Source organism: Rhodotorula toruloides, assembly GCF_000320785.1.
Source record: "Rhodotorula toruloides NP11 unplaced genomic scaffold Scaffold11, whole genome shotgun sequence".
Classification (NCBI taxonomy): Eukaryota; Fungi; Basidiomycota; class Microbotryomycetes; order Sporidiobolales; family Sporidiobolaceae; genus Rhodotorula; species Rhodotorula toruloides.
In genome coordinates this window covers 1-20,303 of record NW_015622971.1, presented here as the reverse complement: position 1 = coordinate 20,303, position 20,303 = coordinate 1, and the positions used below count along the sequence as shown (strand labels likewise).

The 20,303-nt window shown below is 63.5% G+C and overlaps 6 protein-coding genes across 6 annotated transcripts; 3 read left to right on the top strand and 3 right to left on the bottom strand.

The window, feature by feature from the left end:
- Positions 1 to 780: 780 nt before the first annotated feature.
- Positions 781 to 5,851, top strand: RHTO_00863 (Rho guanyl-nucleotide exchange factor; the record flags this gene model as incomplete). Its single annotated transcript, XM_016414547.1, has 7 exons — positions 781 to 2,668; positions 2,747 to 4,404; positions 4,465 to 4,595; positions 4,655 to 4,865; positions 4,921 to 5,421; positions 5,477 to 5,657; positions 5,721 to 5,851. The coding sequence occupies 7 exons, from the start codon at positions 781 to 783 to the stop codon at positions 5,849 to 5,851; spliced, it is 4,701 nt and encodes a 1,566-aa protein (XP_016273228.1).
- Positions 5,852 to 6,130: 279 nt separating this feature from the next.
- Positions 6,131 to 8,114, bottom strand: RHTO_00862 (thiamine pyrophosphokinase-related protein; the record flags this gene model as incomplete). Its single annotated transcript, XM_016414546.1, has 5 exons — positions 6,131 to 6,245; positions 6,304 to 6,666; positions 6,727 to 6,793; positions 6,871 to 7,059; positions 7,142 to 8,114. 5 exons carry the CDS (start codon positions 8,112 to 8,114, stop codon positions 6,131 to 6,133), a joined length of 1,707 nt encoding a protein of 568 aa, XP_016273227.1.
- A 614-nt stretch (positions 8,115 to 8,728) lies between these two features.
- On the bottom strand, positions 8,729 to 10,503 carry RHTO_00861 (nucleoporin Nup44; the record flags this gene model as incomplete). Its single annotated transcript, XM_016414545.1, has 5 exons — positions 8,729 to 8,881; positions 8,939 to 9,395; positions 9,481 to 10,327; positions 10,384 to 10,425; positions 10,485 to 10,503. 5 exons carry the CDS (start codon positions 10,501 to 10,503, stop codon positions 8,729 to 8,731), a joined length of 1,518 nt encoding a protein of 505 aa, XP_016273226.1.
- Positions 10,504 to 12,433: 1,930 nt separating this feature from the next.
- Positions 12,434 to 15,548, top strand: RHTO_00860 (Armadillo-type fold containing protein; the record flags this gene model as incomplete). The annotated part of the gene is made up of 8 exons (XM_016414544.1): positions 12,434 to 12,435; positions 12,519 to 12,564; positions 12,875 to 12,947; positions 13,004 to 14,481; positions 14,550 to 14,777; positions 14,868 to 15,053; positions 15,169 to 15,231; positions 15,318 to 15,548. Coding segments are annotated over 8 exons (2,307 nt in total).
- Positions 15,549 to 15,828: 280 nt separating this feature from the next.
- Positions 15,829 to 17,917, top strand: RHTO_00859 (acyl-CoA-binding protein, ACBP; the record flags this gene model as incomplete). Its single annotated transcript, XM_016414543.1, has 8 exons — positions 15,829 to 15,908; positions 15,989 to 16,021; positions 16,132 to 16,188; positions 16,260 to 16,273; positions 16,334 to 16,397; positions 16,483 to 16,555; positions 16,639 to 16,753; positions 16,833 to 17,917. The coding sequence occupies 8 exons, from the start codon at positions 15,829 to 15,831 to the stop codon at positions 17,915 to 17,917; spliced, it is 1,521 nt and encodes a 506-aa protein (XP_016273224.1).
- A 142-nt stretch (positions 17,918 to 18,059) lies between these two features.
- Positions 18,060 to 19,059, bottom strand: RHTO_00858 (uncharacterized protein; the record flags this gene model as incomplete). The annotated part of the gene is made up of 5 exons (XM_016414542.1): positions 18,060 to 18,178; positions 18,239 to 18,385; positions 18,443 to 18,533; positions 18,604 to 18,840; positions 18,904 to 19,059. 5 exons carry the CDS (start codon positions 19,057 to 19,059, stop codon positions 18,060 to 18,062), a joined length of 750 nt encoding a protein of 249 aa, XP_016273223.1.
- Positions 19,060 to 20,303: the final 1,244 nt, after the last annotated feature.

Sequence of the window (20,303 nt, the reverse complement as noted above, 5' to 3'; positions counted from 1 at the left end):
TCGTAGGAGGAGCAGAACAGCTCCTCTGCTCGCACCGCGAGTCTCTCCCCTTTGTTCGGTAGCGGGTGCGGAGTGCACCTTGTGCTGGATGAAGCAGCCTAGGAAGGCACCGATGCTGACCATCAGGACGGGCAACGCACTCGTCGCGAGGATCGAATCGTCTGACCGTCTTTTAGCGGGACAACCAACCGCGGAGGATCTGCTTCCCACCGCTAGCCCGAACTCTTCCTGCAGATCTGCACACATTCGCTGAGACAGAAGCTGGCCTCGACGGAAGCCCTCGCGCGTTCGGTGGTCTCGAAAGAAGGCGGTGGGACCTGGACGCCCACTCGCCTCCTGCGTCGTTCTTCGGCGAGGACGCGTCTTCCAACGTCTCACGCGAACCCGCTGTGCTCTCATCTGCGCCGTACTGAGCGGGAAGCTCGCAAAGGAGCCGTCCGTCGACTTGCAAGTCTTCTGAGGCCGCATCTTCGCCATCGCTGGAACTTCTTGGGACACCCGTTCCAAGCCTTGCAATCAACCGAGCGTGCGGATCAGTCAGTGCGAGGTCTGCACCCGTGAGACAGGAAGAGGATCGACACCTCGTCCCGCTCCCCGTCCCTCTCTTTCTCTCTCTCCTCGCAACCGCTCTTTTCTGGCTGCGACGGCGCTGTCGACGTTGCTCAGGGTGCGCACGAGCTGTCCACGTCGAGATCCACCCACTCACAGCTTGATCGCGCAGACACCGCTCCTCTTTCGCTCCTTCACCTCGACCGCGCTCACACGCCGCGATCACCGCGCATGAGCGGGTCAGACACTCACTTGTCGCTCTTTAATACGCCTACGAGCCCTCTTTCGCTCGCCAATCCCGCCCAAAGACCGCCAGTCGATGGGGAGTCCTCGAAACTGATGAAGGAGACAGGAGCTTCGGGAGGTGGGAGAACGCGGTCGGACGGCGAGCGAGACGCGCAGGACAGGCGATTCGGCCATGATGGACTGTCGCATGGTGGGACGGGCGGCCTGCGTGCGGTTGCGGGCGAGCACTCGCTGCCTCAACCACTCGATTCGGTTTCGACGGGTCATCAGCGGCGAGACGCGCTTCCTCGGGCGCGCCCGCATGCGGAAGGCTTGCATGAGCGTGAGGGAAGTGTGTTGGACAGGCGCACGAGCGAGCTCCTCGAGCAGACCGGGCTCGCGGACCTCCTCGACGACTCCCTCGTCCACCCCAACAACCGTCCTACGTCCACTACTCTTTCGACAAGCCGTTCCACCTCGTCGGTCTCGTCTAAATACTACGCTGCATCCGCCGAACCGCCCACGTCTACCTCAGCACGTCCAGTCCCCCGCTCGCCGCCAAGATCCTCTCGCACCCTCTCTTCCGCCGCCCTCGCCGCCCTCGCCGACTCTCCCGCCCGCCCGCCTCGTCCACCGAAGAGTCATGCGCGTCCACCGAGTCGGGCGTCCATCGCTTCGTCGGCCGACTCGGGCGCAGCGACAGAAGGAGGCGGCGGAACTCCCGACGCAGGTCATGTCGACTCGGGCAACCCTTCCGCCATCCAACCGTTCGATTCGCCGTCGCTCGAAGAGGCAGGCGGCCTCGCCTTCCCTCGCCTGCGTGCTGGGACTGCCAGCACAGACCGCACCCCCGCCCTCTCAACCGCCTCGTCCGCCTCAGCGCGCAACTCGGCTGTCTTCTACTCGTCGCTCGAGGAGGAGGTCGAAGATGACGGCGAACCATGGAACGCTGCGACGCCTGCGACGACGGTCGACTATTCGTCTCCGTCGTTTCCCTCGTCCGACTTGGCTGCGGTCGACCCGCATGCCGCCTCGCCAGCTTTGAAGCGGACACGGCCCGTCGAGCCCCTCCAGCTCCACCTCGCACCGCCCATGTCGCCCTCCTCGACTACCAATACGCTCAAGGGCCTCGGACTTAACTTCTTCACCGCCTCAGCCGCATCGTCTTCCTCGACCACTGTCTCCTCGCCTTTGAGCGCCACCGTCCCGCCTATGCTGAACGAGGACGACCTCGACCGCGAGTTGGAGCGGCTGAGCCAGTACGCGAAGAGCTTGCCTAGCCCGCTGCCGGGTGTCTTTGCGAGGTCCGATCCGTCGTCTGCGGGAGTGGCGGATTGGACTGCGCAGGACGAAGATGCTGCGGAGTCGGCGGTGGAGGAGGAGAAGACGCTCGTTGTGGACGGGCTCCGCACGGCGGACCCCGTCCCGCCTGTGCCGCCTCTGCCGCCTCACTTCCCCTCAACTCACCCTCATCCAGCGACCCACTCTTTCGGACCCAGCGCCGGAACTTTACTCGCCTCCCCTTCTCGCCGTCCAGCGCTCCTCAACCTCCCAAATTACCGCCCCGCCCCCTCTACCCGCGACTATCTCTCCCCCGCCCCCGGTCTCGGGATTGCAGACGAGACAGACTTTGTCTCCACCACGGATGCTGGCGAAGACGACGATGACGAGGATGACGAAGGCGACGATTCGTTCGGGTTCCAGATCGACACTCGCGTTCCGCCGCCAAATGCGTTCGGGAGGAATGAGAAGGCGACGAGTTTGTGGAATGAGGATGTGGCGTGGAGGGGGTCGCCTGCGGTCAGTACGGCGGGAGCAGGACAGGCGGAGAGGGAGAGGGAGGATGTGGTTGATTGGAGCGATTCGCCGGTCGAAAAGAGGGAGTTGCCGCGAGGTGAGTGGGGCCAGACGCTCTTTACATACTTCGGCCTCAGCCGGATTGTGCTGATGTCCTCCTCGGTCTCCTCTACAGAAACGACGCACCTCATCCTCGCTCGCAGCAAGACGCCGTTCCAGATCGCGCCGCTCCTCACAAACGCCGTCCCAATGCTCACGCACGGCCTCGTCGTTCTCGACATTCGCGAATGCGGCCTTTCCGAAATCCCGTCCGCCATCGCCTCGTGCTGCTTCCTCCAAGAACTCGACGTCTCGGGCAATTCGCTCGCCATGTCGACTCTTCCGTCCTTCCTCGGCACTCTGCCCGCCCTCAATGTCCTCCTCGCCGACGAGTGCAATCTCGCGAGCTTGCCGAATTCGCTCTCGCAGCTCACGAGGCTCCACACGCTCTCGCTCCGGCGGAATCGGCTCAGAATGCTCCCGTCGTGGTTGTGCCGCCTCACCGCGCTCGAGACGTTCCTAATCGACGAGAACCCCTTCGTCTGGGAGGTGCAGAACCTCGTGCGGCCTCTGCTCGTCGACGCCGGTGTCGAGCGCGAAGACGGTGCACGGACGCCACTCTCGCACGCTCCTTCGCCCATCCCGCCAGCGTCTTTCCGCAGCACACCTTCGCCACTCCCGCCTCCACCCCAGTTCGCCGACTCGCGCCCTCCCTCTCCCGCCTTCGCTCGCTCGCGCTCAAACTCGTCGATTCCGGCATGGTCCAGTTCCGTCGCGCCGTCGCCCGCCTTGTCGCGCGCCTCGTCTCGCGGCGACTTGAGCGAGTCGCTCGGCAGCCTCATGCTGCGCGAAGATGCGAGTCCGCTGCCGACACCTTCGCCTGCATTCAGTGCGAGTGGCGAAACCAACGCCGAACCGGTCGACGCGGACAAGAAGGAGAAGCGCAAGTGGGGTCAGCGGCTGCTCAAGAAGGTATCGGCCGGTCGGTTGCGGTCGTCGTCGAGTGCGTCGAAGCGGCCTGGTGCGCTCGATGCAGACGCGAGGACGTTCTCGCAACCTGTCACGCGAGGAGAAGAGTCGGAGGCGGAGAAGCAGGTCCCGTCAAGCGGTGGGATGTTTGGCTCGCTCGGACGCAAGACGATCAAGCGGTCGAAGGGGCCAGCACAGGCCCCGCGAAGTGCGCCGCCTGTCAACAAGCGCAAGTCGTTCCTCTTGCTCGACGCCTTCTCGCCGGCGCCCGCTTCGCCCGGTACTCCAGCGCTGAATGACCACGCATCCGCCCTTCGCAACGTCCTCGCCTACCTTCGCGACCTCGACGACCTCTCACCCGACGTCTTGCTCCCGGCTATTCCGCTCGACAACCCGTCACCGCACCTGCGCCATTCGCCTTCGCTCGGCGCGCTCACTCCCGGAGGATCGCCTCGACCTGCGTCGCCCGCCTCGATGCGCCGAGCGCAGAGCACCCGTCGGCTTCCTTCGAACGGCTCAGTCCGACGAGGCTCGTCTGCCCACTTTTCGCAGTTCCTCGACGATACGCCCGATCCGTCCGACCGCTCATCCTTCATTCTTTCGATGCCAGATCTTGCGGCTTCGAAGGTCAACGACGACCCAGCCAAGCGCGACGCGATCCTCAAGGAGATTGTCGCGACCGAGCAGTCGTACCTGCGTGGGCTCGAGGAGTTGTGCGGCATCTACGTTGCGAGCGCAAGCGTGCCTGTCAGCAGCAGCATGAACGGCGGCAAGAAGGACACGGTCGTCCCGACCGCCGAGCGCAGGGCTGTCTTTGGCAACATCGTGGGTTTGCGCCCACTCTTCCAGCTCACGGGCGTTTGCTGACCATGCTTCGAGGAGCAGGAGGCGATTCGCGACTTTCACCGCAAGATCCTCTTGCCCGACTTGCTCGCGGCTGTTCGCACCGGCGGCGACTCGACGACGGTTGCGGAAAAGGTTGGCGAGGTCTTTGTCGACCACGCCTCCTTCATGAAGTGCGTTAGCGCCAGCACAGCTGCCTCACTCTCTCTGCTGACCTTGTTTGCGTGCGCAGGATCTACTCGGGCTACATCAACGGCTTCGACGACGCTCTCGCTCGCATCCAGAGCTGGGGCAAGAACAGCTCGAACCGTCCGAGCGCCGGCGCTGTGTCCCCCGCCCTGTCTTCGCCCGCCCTCGCATCGTCGACGACGTTCGATGCAACCGCCTCGATCGCTCAGACGTTGTCCTCGAGCCAGCGCAAGCGGATACGGAGTTGGCTGAAGGTGCGTGGGCGTTCGCTTCTTCGCTATGCCTTCGCTCACCACTCCATGGCTGCAGCGCTGCCGGGCGCACCCGTCACATTCGCAAATTTCGCTCGAGTCGTACCTCCTACTCCCGATCCAGCGCATCCCTCGCTACCGACTGTTGCTCGAGTCTCTCTCGTCCTGCACACCCGCCCCAATCGACTCTACAGCAGATGTCCTGGCGTCTTCGCTCCCGCCGGACTCGCCCTTCGCGCCTCATCCAATCATCGCGCAGGCTGTCGCCGAGATGGACGCCGTCGCCACCACACTCAACGAGAGCAAGCGCGAGAACGAAGGTCGCGCTCAGCTCGTCATGTGGCAGAACCGACTCGTCACCAAGTTCAAGTCGCCACTCGTCCAGCCGCACCGCACGCTCCTCCGCAGCGGCTACATTACCCTCGTCCGGTCCGTCAAACGCTCGACGACGCAGATGGAGCAGCAGCCACCAAGTCCGTACCGCACGACGAGCGGGCGCTTGCTCGAGCAGCCAGAGCCGGTCGCGACACTCTTCCAGGACACGAAGCAGGTGGAGCTGGTGCGTGCGGAGTGGACCTTTGAGGCTCTATTTCGCTGACCTTCCCGTCGCACAGATCGCGCTGCTGTGCACCGACCTCCTCGTCCTGTGCCGACGACCGCCGCCGCCGTTCGACGCAGACCCGAACTCGCCGGTCGAGCTCTACACCGTCTTGCGGCTCAACAGCGCACGCGGGACTCCCTTCGGCAGCTCTGGGCGAAGCGAACCTCCCGCTTGCGTCTTTGGCGCCGACGACCGTGCGTTTTCGCCGCTTTTCCGTCGGTCCGGTCGTCTCGCTCGTGCTGACTGTATCCTCGCAGTCCTCCGCGTGAAGATTGGCGACAAGGCCATCTGCTACTTCCGCTGCATCGCCGACAACGCTTCGAAGAACCGCAAAGAGGCGTCCGCCTGGGCGAACGCCATCAACGTCCAGTGGGAGGTCAACACCTAGTCTCCATCGACGCACAGACACTCTCTCTTTCGCTTTCACGACTTAGCTTAACGACTACCCTTTCTCACGCGCCTTTATTCCCGTTCTCTCGATGGTTACCCTTCCCTTTCCCTCGTCTTGGTTGATTCCCCTTCGCTCTGGTTTAGCGTACCTCTTGCATACCTCGCAAAATCTCGCAACGCAGCTTGTCGTCTCGAACGCGGTCCAAGTCGGATACTGAGGACTTCTTTGCACAACTCGATACGGTTCGTTTCTTCGTGAGCAGAGCTTCACGTCCGTCTATGCGGGACCGGGCAGGCCGAGGGGCTTGCGCAGGCGCGCGGCAATCTCGAGGAAGCGCGTGTCCGACTCGGGAGTGAGCAGGCCGTGGCGCATGAAGAAATCGAGGAGGACGCTGCCGAGAGAAGCGCGGGTCAGTCTATGCGAGACAAAGACGTTTGGATGGAACGAACAGCGCGCAGTTGGGCTTGAACTCGCCCGCGACCATGCGCTGGACGACCTCCTCGAGTGAGAGGAGCTCGAAGCTCTCCACCTCGCCGTCAGCCGGGTTCGTCGTCGGGATGACCTTGTGTTCGCCGTCGGCGAGGTTGTCCGGGTCCGGCAGCTCGAGGTCGTAGACGTATTGCACCTCAGGCTGGAGCCAGCCCCAGTCCGTGCGGTAGTGGTACGTGACGACGCCGGCTTGGCGGAGGCGAGGCGCGACCCATGCAGGGTCGAGGGACGCTTCTTCCCAGCATTCGCGGATAATCGAGTGACGGGGCATGTCGCCCGCTGTGATGCCACCTGCGACGGTGTTGTCGAGGTACGACGGCCAACTGTGACGACCGGCGAGCGTCAGTAGGTGGGGGAGGAAGCGAGACTATTGCGCAACTCACGTCGGCTTGGTTGCTGCGCGACGGGGGATCCAGAAACGCAAGGGCTTGCCATCACCGCCGACGTAGGCTGTGCATACAGCAAGAACCTCTATCAGCAAGGTGCTGCTTGGAAGCGCTGGTGCCGAAGCCGCGTCGTCCACGCACCAGTCAAGTGCACCCCGAAGGTCGGCACGCCAAACAAAGAGCAAGCGCAGCGCTCCATCCTGAACGCCTCGTTCGAGCCGGGCAGCGGGTTCGACAGAGGCTCGGAGTCGTCATCGTCGGAAGAGGAGGGGAACTTGGAGGGAACGGGAGGAGAGGGGGCGTAGATCGTGTACTCCTCGTCGCGCCAGCCTGTGCGGGAGATGGAATGGTGGAGTCATGTCAGCATCGACTGCCTCCGTTCAAGCCGACAGCCAGTATCGCCGCGACGCACCGCCGAGACACTCCTCGAACATGCCCTTCGCCTTCCACCCCCTCACGACGCGATCGATATGCTCCTTCCTGACCTCGGCGCCCTCCTCGTTGACCCATTCCTCGAACGCAACGGCCCACGGGCCCGTGCCCCCGCGTCCACCCAGCTCGACCCTCCTCAATCCGTCCAAAACCTCCTGCAACTTGACGCCTCCCTCGCCTGCGAATTCCTCCTGCATGCTTGGTCGACGACTCCCGTTCGCGCTGGTACTGTCACGCCGCACGCTCGAGCGACGACGCGGAGTACGAGGAGGCTCGATTTGGTCCGCGGGGTAGTGGATCGGTGGCTGGAACGCCCAGACTGGCTTGCAGTTCATGCGGAGGAGGGAAAGGTTGTCGTCGATCAAGGCGCGGACGATCGAGGGGCGAAGGAAGCCGATGGGCTGGGAGGAGAGGACGGAGCTGGTCGTTTGGGGCGTCGCATGTACGAAAGCGGCGGGCGTCGAAGGACGAGAGGAGGATGAGTCGAGCGGGGTCAGGCGGGAGAAGGAAGGACGAGTCGCTGATGCGGCGCCCGAAGAGCGACGGCGTGCGGGCGTGCCGGGCGGAGCAGGCGGGAGAGAGACGAAGAAAGGCGCCAGAAACTCGGCGTCGAGTTCTTGCTTCGTAGGCTTGCGCCGTCCTGCGACGGGCTCCGTCGTCGGTGCCTCGTCTTCGTCGTCGTCGTCTGCGAGTGCCGAATCCTGCGCCTCTTGCTCCTCGGGCATGAAGCGACTCGCGACAGACGCCTTGGCAACCCACTCCTCCCACCTCTTCTTGCAGCTGATTCCGTCCCACGGTCCTTGGACAGGGAGCGCAACGTTGTCTGCCGCGTCAACGAGTGGGAGGAGCGTGTAGATGCCGGGAGGGAGCGGGAGGAGTTGCGACGGCGGAGGCGAGGAGAATTCGAGAAAGGGGTCGTCCGGCGACGGAGGGCGGTGCGGGGGCGAGTCCATACTGGGTCTGTGGGTCGTCGAGCACCTGTCAGTACCCGTTTCAGCCCGTCTGAAGCGAGTTGGTGCAGGGTCCACCTCGTCGGCAAGGTCGCGCGAGGCGGCAGATCAGCGACAAAGCCTTCCGCGCCGCGAGAACGGGTCGCGTCCACCTCGTGGACTTCATCAGGTCGTACCCAAGCACCACCAGCGCTTCCCTCGCCCTGCATCTTCGCCGTTACCCGACCAAGCCCAAGTCGACCGACACTCGTTCCACCGCACGTTGCAAGCAGTGCGGCAGCGTAGGACCAGCTCAGCGATGATGCACGAACCTTCTTGTAGCTTGAGCGAGTGCAAGCGAAGTGCACGGTGCAATGAGAGCGGGAGGAGAGCGACTGGCCGGAGCGAGAGAAAGTGGGGGACGAAAGAAGTCACAACGACGGCGACTTTGACGTGACTGGGCGGCGTGTAAGTACTCTCCTAATCACACAGATAACCGAGCGAAGCCAGTCAGGCCGAACGGAAGCGAACGAACGAGCCAAACAGCGAAACCAGCAACTCTCGAACGACTCTGCCGTCCTTATTGCCTCGAACGCGTCCAGATAACACCGGACCACCACCGCCTACACCCTATGCACCTACCGCCCCTCACCCGCCGCACCGACCGGTCCCACATCCGCCACCTTGGTCCGCTGCAGCCCGAACGCCTCGTTCATGACATCGACGTCGCGCGCCATCGTCTGCAGCGTGCGCGTGAGGTGGTCCAGACCAGACTGCTGGGAGCCGAGGATCTGCGGGGCCACGAGCGTCAGTCACGGGCGAGAGAAAGAGGTTCTCTGCACGCGCACCTCGAGGATCTTCCGCAAGCCTTCCTCGTCCGCGACCGCCCACCCCGCACCCTCCTCATCTCCACCCGCACCCTGCGCAATCCCCTTCCTCGCCTTGACCGCCCCCACACCAGCCCACAGCTCTCCCATCCGCGCCTTGACACGCTCCACCTCGCCCTTGACCTGTCCCTCCAATTCAACACGCAACTCGTCTTCCTCCCTCCTGATCCCCGCGTTCCGAGCCGGACTCAGGGCGCTTGCTTTCGCTACGAGCGCGTTCAGCCGCGCAGCGAGCGCAACGGCGTTCTGGCGTGCCCGGAGCGTGCGGAGGGAGGTCGTGAGCGAGTGAGAGGACGAGAGCGAGTCGAGGTGTGTGTGGATCTCGTGAAGGAGCGCTTGGTGTTGGCTGTTGAGGCGTTGCTGGAGATTCAGCCGCGTCTGGAGCGAGGGGAAGCCGAGTGCGAGCGCCGGGATCAACCTGCGTGAGCAAGCCACGCGCGGTCAGTTCGGTGGTGCTCTCAAGGAGAGCGACCGCCTAGAACTGAACACGTGCGCGGACTCACTTCTCCGGCTCGGGATTCTCCCTCCTCGCCCTCTCCCACTCATCCCTCCTCGCGCCCTCAACCGGCCTCGAATACATCCCCACGCTCTGTCCCGCCGGTACCTCGTTGTAGAAGTACGTCTGGAACCTGCACTTGGGACTGGACGGATCCCATGCGTCTTTGAGCGCCGACAAGCGCGATTCGATGCTGGGTTCGTTAGGGTTTACAGGGAGCGGGTCGCCGAGTTTGGGGATTGGAGCGGAGGGAGCGGTGGGTTGGGCGGTGGTGGAGGAGCCGAGGAGCGGGTTGGACGAGCCGAAGAGGGAGGAAGAGCCGGCGGGTTTGGGGCCGAAGAGCGAGGCCGAGGCGGCGCTTTGCGACTGGCCAAACAGCGAGGGGGCCTGCTGCTGCTGGGGCTGCTGAGGCTGCTGCTGCGCCGTCGAGCCGAAGAGTCCGCCCGTCGCAGGCGCCGTCGTGCTCCCAAACAGCCCTCCTCCCGCCGCCGGCTGCTGCTGCTGCTGCTGCGTCGTCGAGCCAAACAGCCCGCCCGTCGCGCCAATCGTCGCAGGCTTTGCGCCGAACAGTCCGCCCGTCGTACCCGCGTTCGTCGAGCCAAACAACCCGCCTGTCGGAGGTGCCGCACTTCCCGTCGCAGGAGTCGCAGAACCGAACAGTCCGCCGCCCGTCGCAGGCGCTTGTGAAGTAGTCGAGCCGAACAAACCGCCGCCTGCGCCGCTCGTTGCGGGTGCGGAACCGAAGAGGCCGCCCGATGGCGCGGCTGTAGAGGCGGCGGGCGTCGTGGTCGAGCCGAAAAGGGAGGGGGTCGTGCCAGCTGCTGGTGCGGCGGACGTGGCCGGTGCGCCGAAACCTGCGGGCGAAGGGTCAGCACGGTTATGCGAGGACGAGAGGGAAGTGTGAGCGCACTGAAAGTCGGAGCGGGAGTCGCGGGCTTCGGCGCTGTCGAGCCTGGAGACGTGAGCAGTTTGAGCGCTCGAGTCTAATCTGTGTGGGCCGGAGAAACGCACCGAAGGAGAAGGTGGCCATGGCGAGCGTTCAAGTCTGTCGTCCGGTTCTGCGGGGAGGTCGAAGAGGTCAGCGACGTACTTCGTGTTCATTCCAGGGAGTCTTTGAATTGCTGTTGGCGCAGGAAAGCCCAACGCGCCTCTTGCGAGCCATGGGAGCGCTGATCCACCTCTATCGAGTCGAGGAGAAGTGATTCCGGTCTCGTCGTGTTGTGACGGGGGCAGGCGCAGAGCGGACAGCTTCATAAACTACCGACGCATCGTCGTCGGACCTGCGACGCCCTGCAACCGCATCCCAGCAACCTGACGCCCGATGAGGATGGGTGGACCATGTCGTCCTCCAACTTCGCAACCGTCGCTGGAGCTTCGTGAGGGACTAGGCGGCCCAGCACAGTCCTCCATAGTCTGCCTCGCCCAACCGCATCCTCCCTCGCGTCGTCGTTCGCCCTCGTGGTCGCTCAACTCGACGACGAGCGATGAACTCACCGTCCGACCTCGTCACACTGCTTGGGGTTCCGCTGGAAGTCGATATCGGTAGCAGCAGGCGTATAACGACACTAGCAGACGTCCACAGACAGCTAGGGGAGACGCGGCGCGATGGACGACCTCGAAGCCCAGTCGCTCCCTTGTCTCCCGACCACTGCTCACGCCAACTCGCCCAGATACGCTCTTGCGACGCGTGCAGCTTGAGATCGCTCTGGTCGACTGGCCTGAGCTGTGCAGCCGAAGCGAACGGCTTGTCCGCCTCCTTCTCGTCGACTTGCTCTCCTCGCCTGGCATGCTCTTTGCGCGGTCTGCTCTTCGGTATCGTGACTTGCAGGCGGTGCCCAGATTCCGCTCCGCACACGCAGCATGCCCGTCGCCAACTCTGCTGGCCCGGCCCACCTCATCTTCCCGCCTCTCATTGCGCTACATCCGGCCAACCTTCTATTTCGCCTCTGGACGGCTCGAGATGCGAAGGAACGGAGTCATGGAGCTGGCGGGGCGGGGAGCCTGGTCGTACGGCAGTAGAGGCGGATCGGTGGACCAACGCCGCGCCGTTTGTTTCTGTCCGCCAACTCCTCGTGCGCCCCGCTCGCCGGCGTGTCGATGTTCCAGCTATCCGCAACTGTTTGCAAATCCGAGCATGCAAGAGCTGCCGCGCAGGGCACCATCCTCGGCATAGCCCTCAACGTCCTCATACTGTTCCTCGCGACTTTTTTTCCTCCTCGCCGGCGGGACGTTTGGCTCGGCTCTGTCGATCCGAGACGCGTATAGGGAGAGCGGGGGGAGGCCGTGGAGTTGCGTCGATAAATTCGGGGTCGGTGTAGATTGCGGCGGAAGGGAAAGTTGAGGAAGAGCCGGTGTATTGTAGCATTGGAGGAACGGCCAGCAGCGGACAAGCTGCAGTCTCTTCAAGTTGTGCGGCTCAGAAATCAAAGGGCTCGTTCTTCGGCACGATTGGGAGCAGCATCACAGGCTTGTAAAGCGGGCGGCGACCACGAAAGGTGACGGCGAGCAAAGGAAAGTGACGGCCATCGTCCGCAATCGCCCAGTCGGCCATTCCTGCATAGTTCCAAATCCCAGAAGGCGCTCCTGTCAGCCTCGCTTTGCCGCCCAGGTCGCCAGATCCAGCTGCCGACTTCATCGCTCAACTCGCGACGGAGGGCGTGCGTGGGTCATCCTCAGGGCGCGGGGGCAGTCCAGAGCTGGCGCAGTCAGAGCAAAGCATCGTAGGATGACTTCAAGGCAGTCAGCGAGCCACTGCAAGCGTTGTGAGCATCAAGAGATGAGTGTCGCTGCCCAAGGGCGAGCTCGCTGAAGTTGAACGGGGTCAGTCTCCTCGATTCGCTTGTTCTGGCTGCTGGACACGCTGAGACTCATTTGCTAGACTCGTTCGAGCTGCCTGTCTTGTCCCGCGGTCGCCCCGTCTCTCCAGTCCCACTCCTCACTCACCTCCCTCTCCGAACAAGATGTGCGTCCCTTCTCGCTCGCTCGATGCTAAGGCGGACTCAATAGACTGCCAGGGCATAGCTAACGCAGCAGGAACCTACGCAGGCCCAAGTCCGGCAAGCACAAGAAGGAGCGCGCCGCCGACTTTACCGTGAGCTCGCCCCGAGGGTCCTCGTTCTCTCGTCGGGCGACTTTGAGGAGAGGCTGGGTGTAGCGGGACGAGGGGTATTGTCTCGAGGGCATTCCGGGCGGTTGTCGGGACTCCGGAGCTGAATTTATCATCGCGAGGAGTCTCCGGAGGATGGCGTCTCGCTCTGCACGGTTGGCGTGCGGATGAGATGCGCGTGATCGCCTCGTCGAGGAGCTGGAAACGCCAAACAGGGTTGCAGGCATGCGGACTGAGCTCAACTTGGATGGCCTGCTGGAGCGTAGCTAACCATCTCTTCATTCCCTCCCTGCAGAAAGCCAAGCTCAAGCTCGGCAAGGGCAAGCAGGTCGCCAACAATGCGACAAACACGTCCTTCACCGCCAAGTGTGCGTCCACCCGCATCTCGGAGGTGACAACTCACTAACAGACCTTGCTCACGCAGCCATCGCCCTCCCGAACCAGTCGCTCTCCGAGGCGCCCAAGTCCGCCCCGACATCTCGACGCAACTTGACCCTCCCCGAACTTCTTATCCAGACGCGCCACTACTCCGTCCCCGTCAAGCGCGAAGCTCTCGTCGAGATCCACCAACTCCTCCTCTCGCACCCGTTCCTCCTCCAGCAACACCTCCTTCCGCTCTCGAATTCGCTTGCGCATCTTGTTGGAGATGCGAGTGGGAGCGTCAGGGCGGAGGTGAGGAAGGTGCTCGAGCACATCGCCGAGGTCCTCCCACGAACGAGCTTTGTGTCGATTTCGAACACGCTCGTCCTGTTCACGCTGTCGGCGCTGTCGTCCCTCGACGATCCCGTCCGCATCGACGCTCTCAAGGTCATCGACGTCCTCCTTGCCACCATCCCCGACGACCTCGTCCGCGGAATCGACCCCTCCCGGCCCATCTCCTCCTCCTCCAGCTCGTCGACCTTTGCACCCGACGCTTCGACCTCCGCCTCCTCGTCCGACTCCTCCACCTCCGGCTCTCGCATCCTCGAGTCCCTCCTCTCGCTCCTCAAAATCCGCCTCTCCTCCTCTGCGTCTTCCGGCACCGCAATCGCAACCGACCTCTCGCCCGAAGCGCGTCTCAAAGTCCTCGGCACCCTCGAGCGGGTCTTGCGCGTCGTCGGACAGAAGGAAAGGGGAGTAGAGGCGGAAGAGCCGTGGTATCTCAGGGGAGCGTTCGAGTCGGAGCAGGCGTATAGGGACTTTTTGGCGGGCTTTGAAGGAACGGCGAGGCGGAGTCGGAGGGTGGTGCGCGTGAGGGAGGAGATTGAGGGCGTGCAGGTCGAGGCGTTTGAGGCGGCGTTCGGCGTTGGAGGCGCGGCGCTGGGGTTGAGCGAGTGCGGGCTGTTCACTCCGCCTGCGACCCCGACCGCCTCGACCTCCGCTCCTACCTCCGCGCAACCGACTCTTCTCTCCCTCCTCCACCCGACCCTCCTCTCCTCGTTCCTCGACTCTGCACCGACCGCTTTCACTCCGACTTCCGTCGCCTCGACCCTGACCGGCCCAACACACCACCTCGGCACCGTCTCTTCCGTCCTCTCCATCTCTCGCGAACTCTTCACGCGCGAGCTCGCTTCCTCCAGTACCTCTTCCTCCGGCCCGGCTCGCAAGATGCTTCTCGCGTTGTTGACGCACGCAAGTCCCTACTTCCCCTTCGGCTCGTCCGACTCCCTTTCAGCAGCAGCAAGCACGGGATCGAAGAAGCAGCAACAAGCGGACGAGGAGCACTTCAGGGTGATGAACCTTGCGTTTGCGGAGTTGAGTAGCTTGTTGGTGCTTACTTCTGCGGGATCGGGGAGGGGTGCGAGGGAGAAGGGGATTTGGAAGGGAAAGCGAGGGGAGAAGGAGCGCGAGAAGGAGGAGAGGGTCGAGGAGGTCGTGCTTGAGAGGGTGCAGGAGTGGGTCGTCGCAGCGTTGAGGGGCGAGGTGCGTCCCAGATCTCGCTTCTTCACTTCTCGTCTCCTCGCTCATGCATCGCTCGCTCCGCCACACAGCTCACCACCCCCGCCTCACCGCTCGGCCAGCCCCTCTCCCCCTCTCACTTCCTCTCCCTCACGCCCACCCTCTGGGCCCTCCTCAACCAGCCCTCCTCAGCACGCGCGGACGAGGTGTGGAGCGCGGTGGTCGAGTATGCGGTCAAGAGTGGGGTTAACGCGGGTGAGGGCGAGAGGAAGGGCGCGGCGAAGAGGTTGGCGGGAGAGTTTGTTGCGAGGGGGGTGTTGGTGAGTGCGCGATCGCGCCATCTGGTCCCGTCGGACTCGCATCCTCTGCAAGTGATGTTGACTTTATGTTCGCGATCTCGATACGCGCAGATCCACTCGTCGCCGTCCTACACCGCTCCCTTCTCCCTCCCCTCCACACCCGCCTTCCCCTCCTCGCTCTCGAACCCGAACGCCAAGGACGTCAAAGCAAACGCCGCGGCGCGGTGGGTCGCTGGACTGCCAAAGTGGTTGTGGGAGTGCGGGCAGCAGGGCGAGGCGAGGGAGGACGATATGGAGGTGAGTCGGCCGCTGCTCTCGGTTGATTCGCTTTCTTTGGTCGTCCTTGGCGACGAGAGCTGCGATTCAGCGCCGGTATTGTGTCTAACTCTCGCTCAATTGCTATTCGTCGCAGTTCATCCTTATCGTCCTCCTCAAGCTCTTGCAGCAAGGCTCGTCCGGTCCCGTACCTCCAGCCGTGCGTCTCCTCTCCGTTCACCTATGATAGAGATGCTTCGGATGTCTCGCGCACGCGCGCTTACTCTGCGACTTCTACGCCCGCAGGCCCTCCTTTCGCTCGCGCCCGTCCTCGCGCCCTTCTTCCACCTCTCCCACCCCACTCGCGGCTCCATCCCCGGTCCAGTCACCAAACTTCCCGCGACAAGCGAAGTACGGAAGAAGGCGCTCGAGGTCGTTTGGTGGATGGAGCGAGTCGCGGGCGAGGAGGATGCGAGTGAGGCGGCGAGGGAGGGGGTTGTGGCGCTGAGGGTTGCGGCGGATAGCGCGGTGGCGTAGAGGGTGTTGCTGTTGTGTCGATGAACGGTGAACGGCGTCGCTCGGCCCAATCCCTGCGCATTCAGCGAGTTGCCGGCGTGAGAGAGCGAAGCGGTCTCTTCGTCGCGCGCTTCTTTTGCTGCAAGTCTTACTCTGCGCTCTTTCCCACGTCATCAGAAGCAGCTCAGACAGTCGAAGCGCTCACTTCGCCGCCGTCGTTGCGAGCCCCTCCTCCTCGTCGCCGCCTCTCACGCTCTTCGACATCGCTCGCTCGCGTCTCTCGCGCTGTACTGTTGCTGTGATGACGAGCATCTCGAGCTACTCGACGCGGTCTCGCGCGCCGCCCCATCCGCTCGCCACCAACCCGGACTGGGTTCACGCGTGAGCTCCTCATCGAACACTCTGCGAACACGCCTCGCTTGGCGCGCTGACTGCTTCGTGTTCTACGATGTGGAACGCAGACGGTTTGAACGGGCTGTCGATATCATCCAGAGGTGCGTCCACTCGCTTTGAAGCCGTCGTCGCCGTGTTGTTCCTCCCGAGGGCACCACCTGGCGTCCACCTGCTCGAAGCGTGTTGACAGAGGTTGTCTATGCGCGCACAGTCTGCCAAAGAGCGGCCCGATCCAGACCAGCTACGAGCAGAAACTCACGCTGTACAGGTGCGTTCGCTCGTCGTCGCACGCTCATTTGCCGGGCGAGAGAGTGTTGACGCCCTTCCTTCCGTGCGCAGCGTGTACAAGCAGGGTGTGTACGACGAGACCGTGGAGACGAGGGCGCAGGCTGACGGGATTGAAACTCGCGCAGCCACCGAGGGCGATGTCAAGTCGTCGCGACCGGGCATGCTCGACATTCTCGGACGAGCAAAGTGGTGCGTCCGGGCGATCTGTCGTCAGAGTCTGTTGTCGGCGTCTGTCGGACATCCAGCTGACTAGGAGATTCCCTCCGACGCACAGGGACGCCTGGAACAAGCGGAAGGGGATGAGCCAGCTCGAGGCGGAGCGGCTGTACGTCGAGGCGTTGCTGCAGGTGCGTTCGCAGTTTGTTTCATTGCTTTCGGGTCTTGCAGCTGCGCAGAACTCGAACTCATGGCTGGGGACCACTTCGCACAGATCCTCCGCAGCTTTTCGGACCGAACGCAGGCGGTCGAGTTGTTACGCGAGTTGGAGCACTTTGAGATGGACATACCGGGAGGAGCAGGTGCGGGAGCAAAGGCGAGGAGACGAGGTGCGTCGCGCGAGGCGCTGCGATCGTTTGCGCGGCTTTTCTCGAAGCTGATCGTCTACGCGTCTTCTCGCGAATGCAGCCTCGACGTCGGCGACTGACACGGGCTCGGACTCGTCCTCGACTGCATCGTACGACGACCGACGACCCGCTGTTGGACCCTCCGCCTCTGCATCCCGCTCGATGCCGCCTCCTCTCGTCCCTCCCTCGCAATCCGCTCGACAGACGCCCTCCCGCCAGCCCAGCCGCCTCGCTCCGCCCTCTATGACCGGCTCACACTACTCCCGCCTTACGCCAGAACAAGTCGCACCGCCCTTGCCAGGCTACGGTCCGCCTCGAACGCGCGCGGATCCAGTTCGACGACGACAAGTCCCGGACGACGCGTACTCGACCGGCTCGTCGTACGATTCGGCGTCGGAGGAGGAGGCATACGCGCGACGAGCGAGCGAGTACCACCCTGCGCCGGCGTCGCTTAGCGCGAGACCGCCACCTCCACCGCGCCATGTCGCCTCGTCGATCCGCTCGAACGCGGGTTCGACGCCAGTCCCTCGTTCGGCGGTTCCTTCAATCGCCGCGGGACCGTCGCTCGCAGCCGGAACGCCCTCTCTTCCTCTCACCGCCTCGAACTTGCGCGCCGTCTCCGTTCCTCCACCTTCTCTCCCGCCTCCCTCGCCCGCGCCCGTCCAAGCCCCGCTCTCCGTCGCACAACCGCCACCGGGCCTCGACGCCGCACTTGAGCGGATCCAAGTCTCCCTCACGGCGCTACACGAGCGTCTCTCGCTCCTCGAAGAACACGCCGGTCCTTCGCCTTTGCCCGCGTCGCCCTCTACCGGCTCGGGACCGCTCGGGCTCCTGAAGGAGACGGTCAATCGCCTGTTGGTGATGGTCGCACTACGCCGGAACGTCTCTCTCCCTCCCTCGTCCTCCTCGCCCGCCCTCGCCCTTCGAACCCGCTCCCCTTCGCAACCCTCCTTCTTCGCACTCGTCTTCCGCCTCCTTGGCGCCGTCGCGTCATCCGCACGGCGCGCAGCAGGCGATCTTGCGGTGGTCTTTGCCGTTGCGGTGTTGATTGGGCGATTGAGGGGGGTGGATTTGCTCGGCTTGGTCGTGAGGCGGTACCTTGGGACCGGTAGTGCGGGTGAGCGGAGGAGTGTGGGTGGGCCGTAGGACGTGAAAGGGGTGTTGCGAATCGGAACGAAGAGGTTTTGCTCGCATTTCTTGCGCTCTCGCGACTGACGGAGAGACTCCTCGGACAGGCAGGCAGAGACGGGCCCTGGATTGCACGGATACTCGAATCTTTTGAGGATCACTACGTCTGCGTGTGCGTGACGGGAGGCGCAGGAGGCTCCTGGATCTGCTCGAGCAGTGGAGAGAGCCAGTTGTCGATATAGTCGAGCGCGTGTCCAGCGAGGACGGTGTAGTGGTTCCCTGCGAGCTTGAGGCCATCAGCGCCTGTTAAACGAGAGGTGAGGTACAGCGTGGGCTCACCGTAGCTCCACTCCCGGCGGATCTTGAGATGCACGGTGAGAAGCGCTTCAACCTGGCAGCCACTCTGTTCTGCTGCGATTGAGATGTAGTCCGCGGCATAGATCAAGTCGACGAGGACGTCGCCTAGGTCGTCGAGGTCCGGACAGCCTGCCGGAAAAGCAGTCAGCGGTCGAGTACTGGTTCGGGGACGAGGCGGAGACTTGCCTTGATCCAGCTCTGCCGCCAGGCGCGCTCGTATACCGGGCAAGTCCCTGCGAACACGCTTGACCTCCTTGAGCATCTCGGGAGCAAAGGGCTGCCGCAAGAGACGAGGGCGTCAGTCCGACTCTGGCCCAGTCCTGGTCAAGCGCGACAAGAGATCGCACCTGTCCCCTGAGATCCGGCAGCTGGCCCTTGATGCTCGGTATGAGGTACTCGACGACATCGAGTGTCTTGTTCGCTACTCGGTCAATGCGGTCGAGGGGGAAGAGGCGGCATGTGAGTCGGCAGGAATGCGCGCAGAACGCTGCAAGGCAGGGATGGCGCGAGAGGAAGGCGTTCATGGCTCGGATTGCGGTGTCGAGTCTTGGTAGCGCCTGCTGGATGAGCGGGTAGCGACAGGCCTGTTTGAACGGACGATTGATTCAGTGGACGGGACTTCACGAATTCGAAGGAAGGCAAGTCACTCTGCGGATTGCCAAGCTGTTTAGGTGCGTGGGAAAGGGTATCGTAGGTCGAGTCTTGCGCGGCGTCTCGCGGTCGGACTCGTGCGAGGGGGAGGAGCTAGTGGTGGACTCGGAGGAGGAAGAGGAGGAGCGCGAGGAAGCGGGGTTGCGCGGCATGGTGGGCGTACGTGCGGGAGTGCGCAATCAGTAACACAAGCAGCAGCAAGACGGCGTTCAAGCAGCAGCCGGCGACGAGTCTCAGGACGTGCTCGAAGTTCAACGAGGAGCAGGAGCGGGCGCAACACGTTGGGGGCTTCTGGCGGCCGGTAGGCAAGGTGTTACAGCCTCTGGCACCAATCTTCTGGATCAAGCGGAGCACCTAGCGCTGTGCGAGTGTTGTGGACGAGGACAAGGGAGCGAGTCGCTCCTTGTCCTCCTCGACAACGCTCGCTCCGCTTACAAGGCTTGCTGGGCTCGCTAAGCCCAGGCTATTGGCTCCATCGATGCTCATACGCCACCTCCGCCTGACCCGCCCCCGCCTCACGCCGTCGCTCGACCTCCCAAGTCCCGGTGCGTTTCCCTGTTCGCTCGGCTTGCACGCGGCGTGGGATGGGACTGGGTGCATGCGACGGTAGCGTGTGAGTTCTTGGGAGGACTGCGTGTTAGCCGGCCTCCTGGAAAAGCGGGAAACGGGCTGGGGAACTCGGCTGCTCATCCTGCCAGGACTCGACGAGCGGGCGAGAGAGCAGTCGGAGGTCCAACGCTTGCGCAGCGTGCGCAGAGAACGATACTGACAGCGCTGGATCGCTTACGCAGCATAACTTCGGCCGTTCAGCGACGACTGGCCCGGTGCGCCTGCTTTCGTCGATTCCTGCTTCGTCTCGTGGCCTCGGCGTCGGGATTGGGCGACTGCTGACACACTGCCCTCGCTCTTACAGGCGTGCGGATGCCTTGCTGGTGGGCATAGGTGGCTTGCCCGTGCGTTCGTGTCTGGCTGAAGTCCGTTCCGCTTCTGATCTCTCGCTGGCTTGCTTCTTTTCCACGTCTCTCTTTCGCCCGATGCCGCCCCGTTGCTACCCTCGCGCTCGTTTTCACCGCCGCCCTACCTTCCCCGACCTTCGTAGGAGTGTGCAACCACGAAACGACACTTTCGCCCGCAAGTCCTCCGTCCGCCTCTCTCCCTCCTTACTCGCTTTCTGCCCGTCGCGAAGCACCTCTGCTGACTCGCCAAGCTCACACGGTTCTTTCCGCGTCGCTGGAGCGGGAACTTGGCAGTTCTGACCTCGTGCTGCACGGTTTCCTGCTTGAGTCGCGCTTCTTCGCTCGCTTTCTCGTTTGCCGGCAGCACCAGCCGCGCGCTATGTGGCTGAAGACTTCCTTAAGCTGCTCTCTCGTTTCTTAGGGTTAGGGTTAGGGTTAGG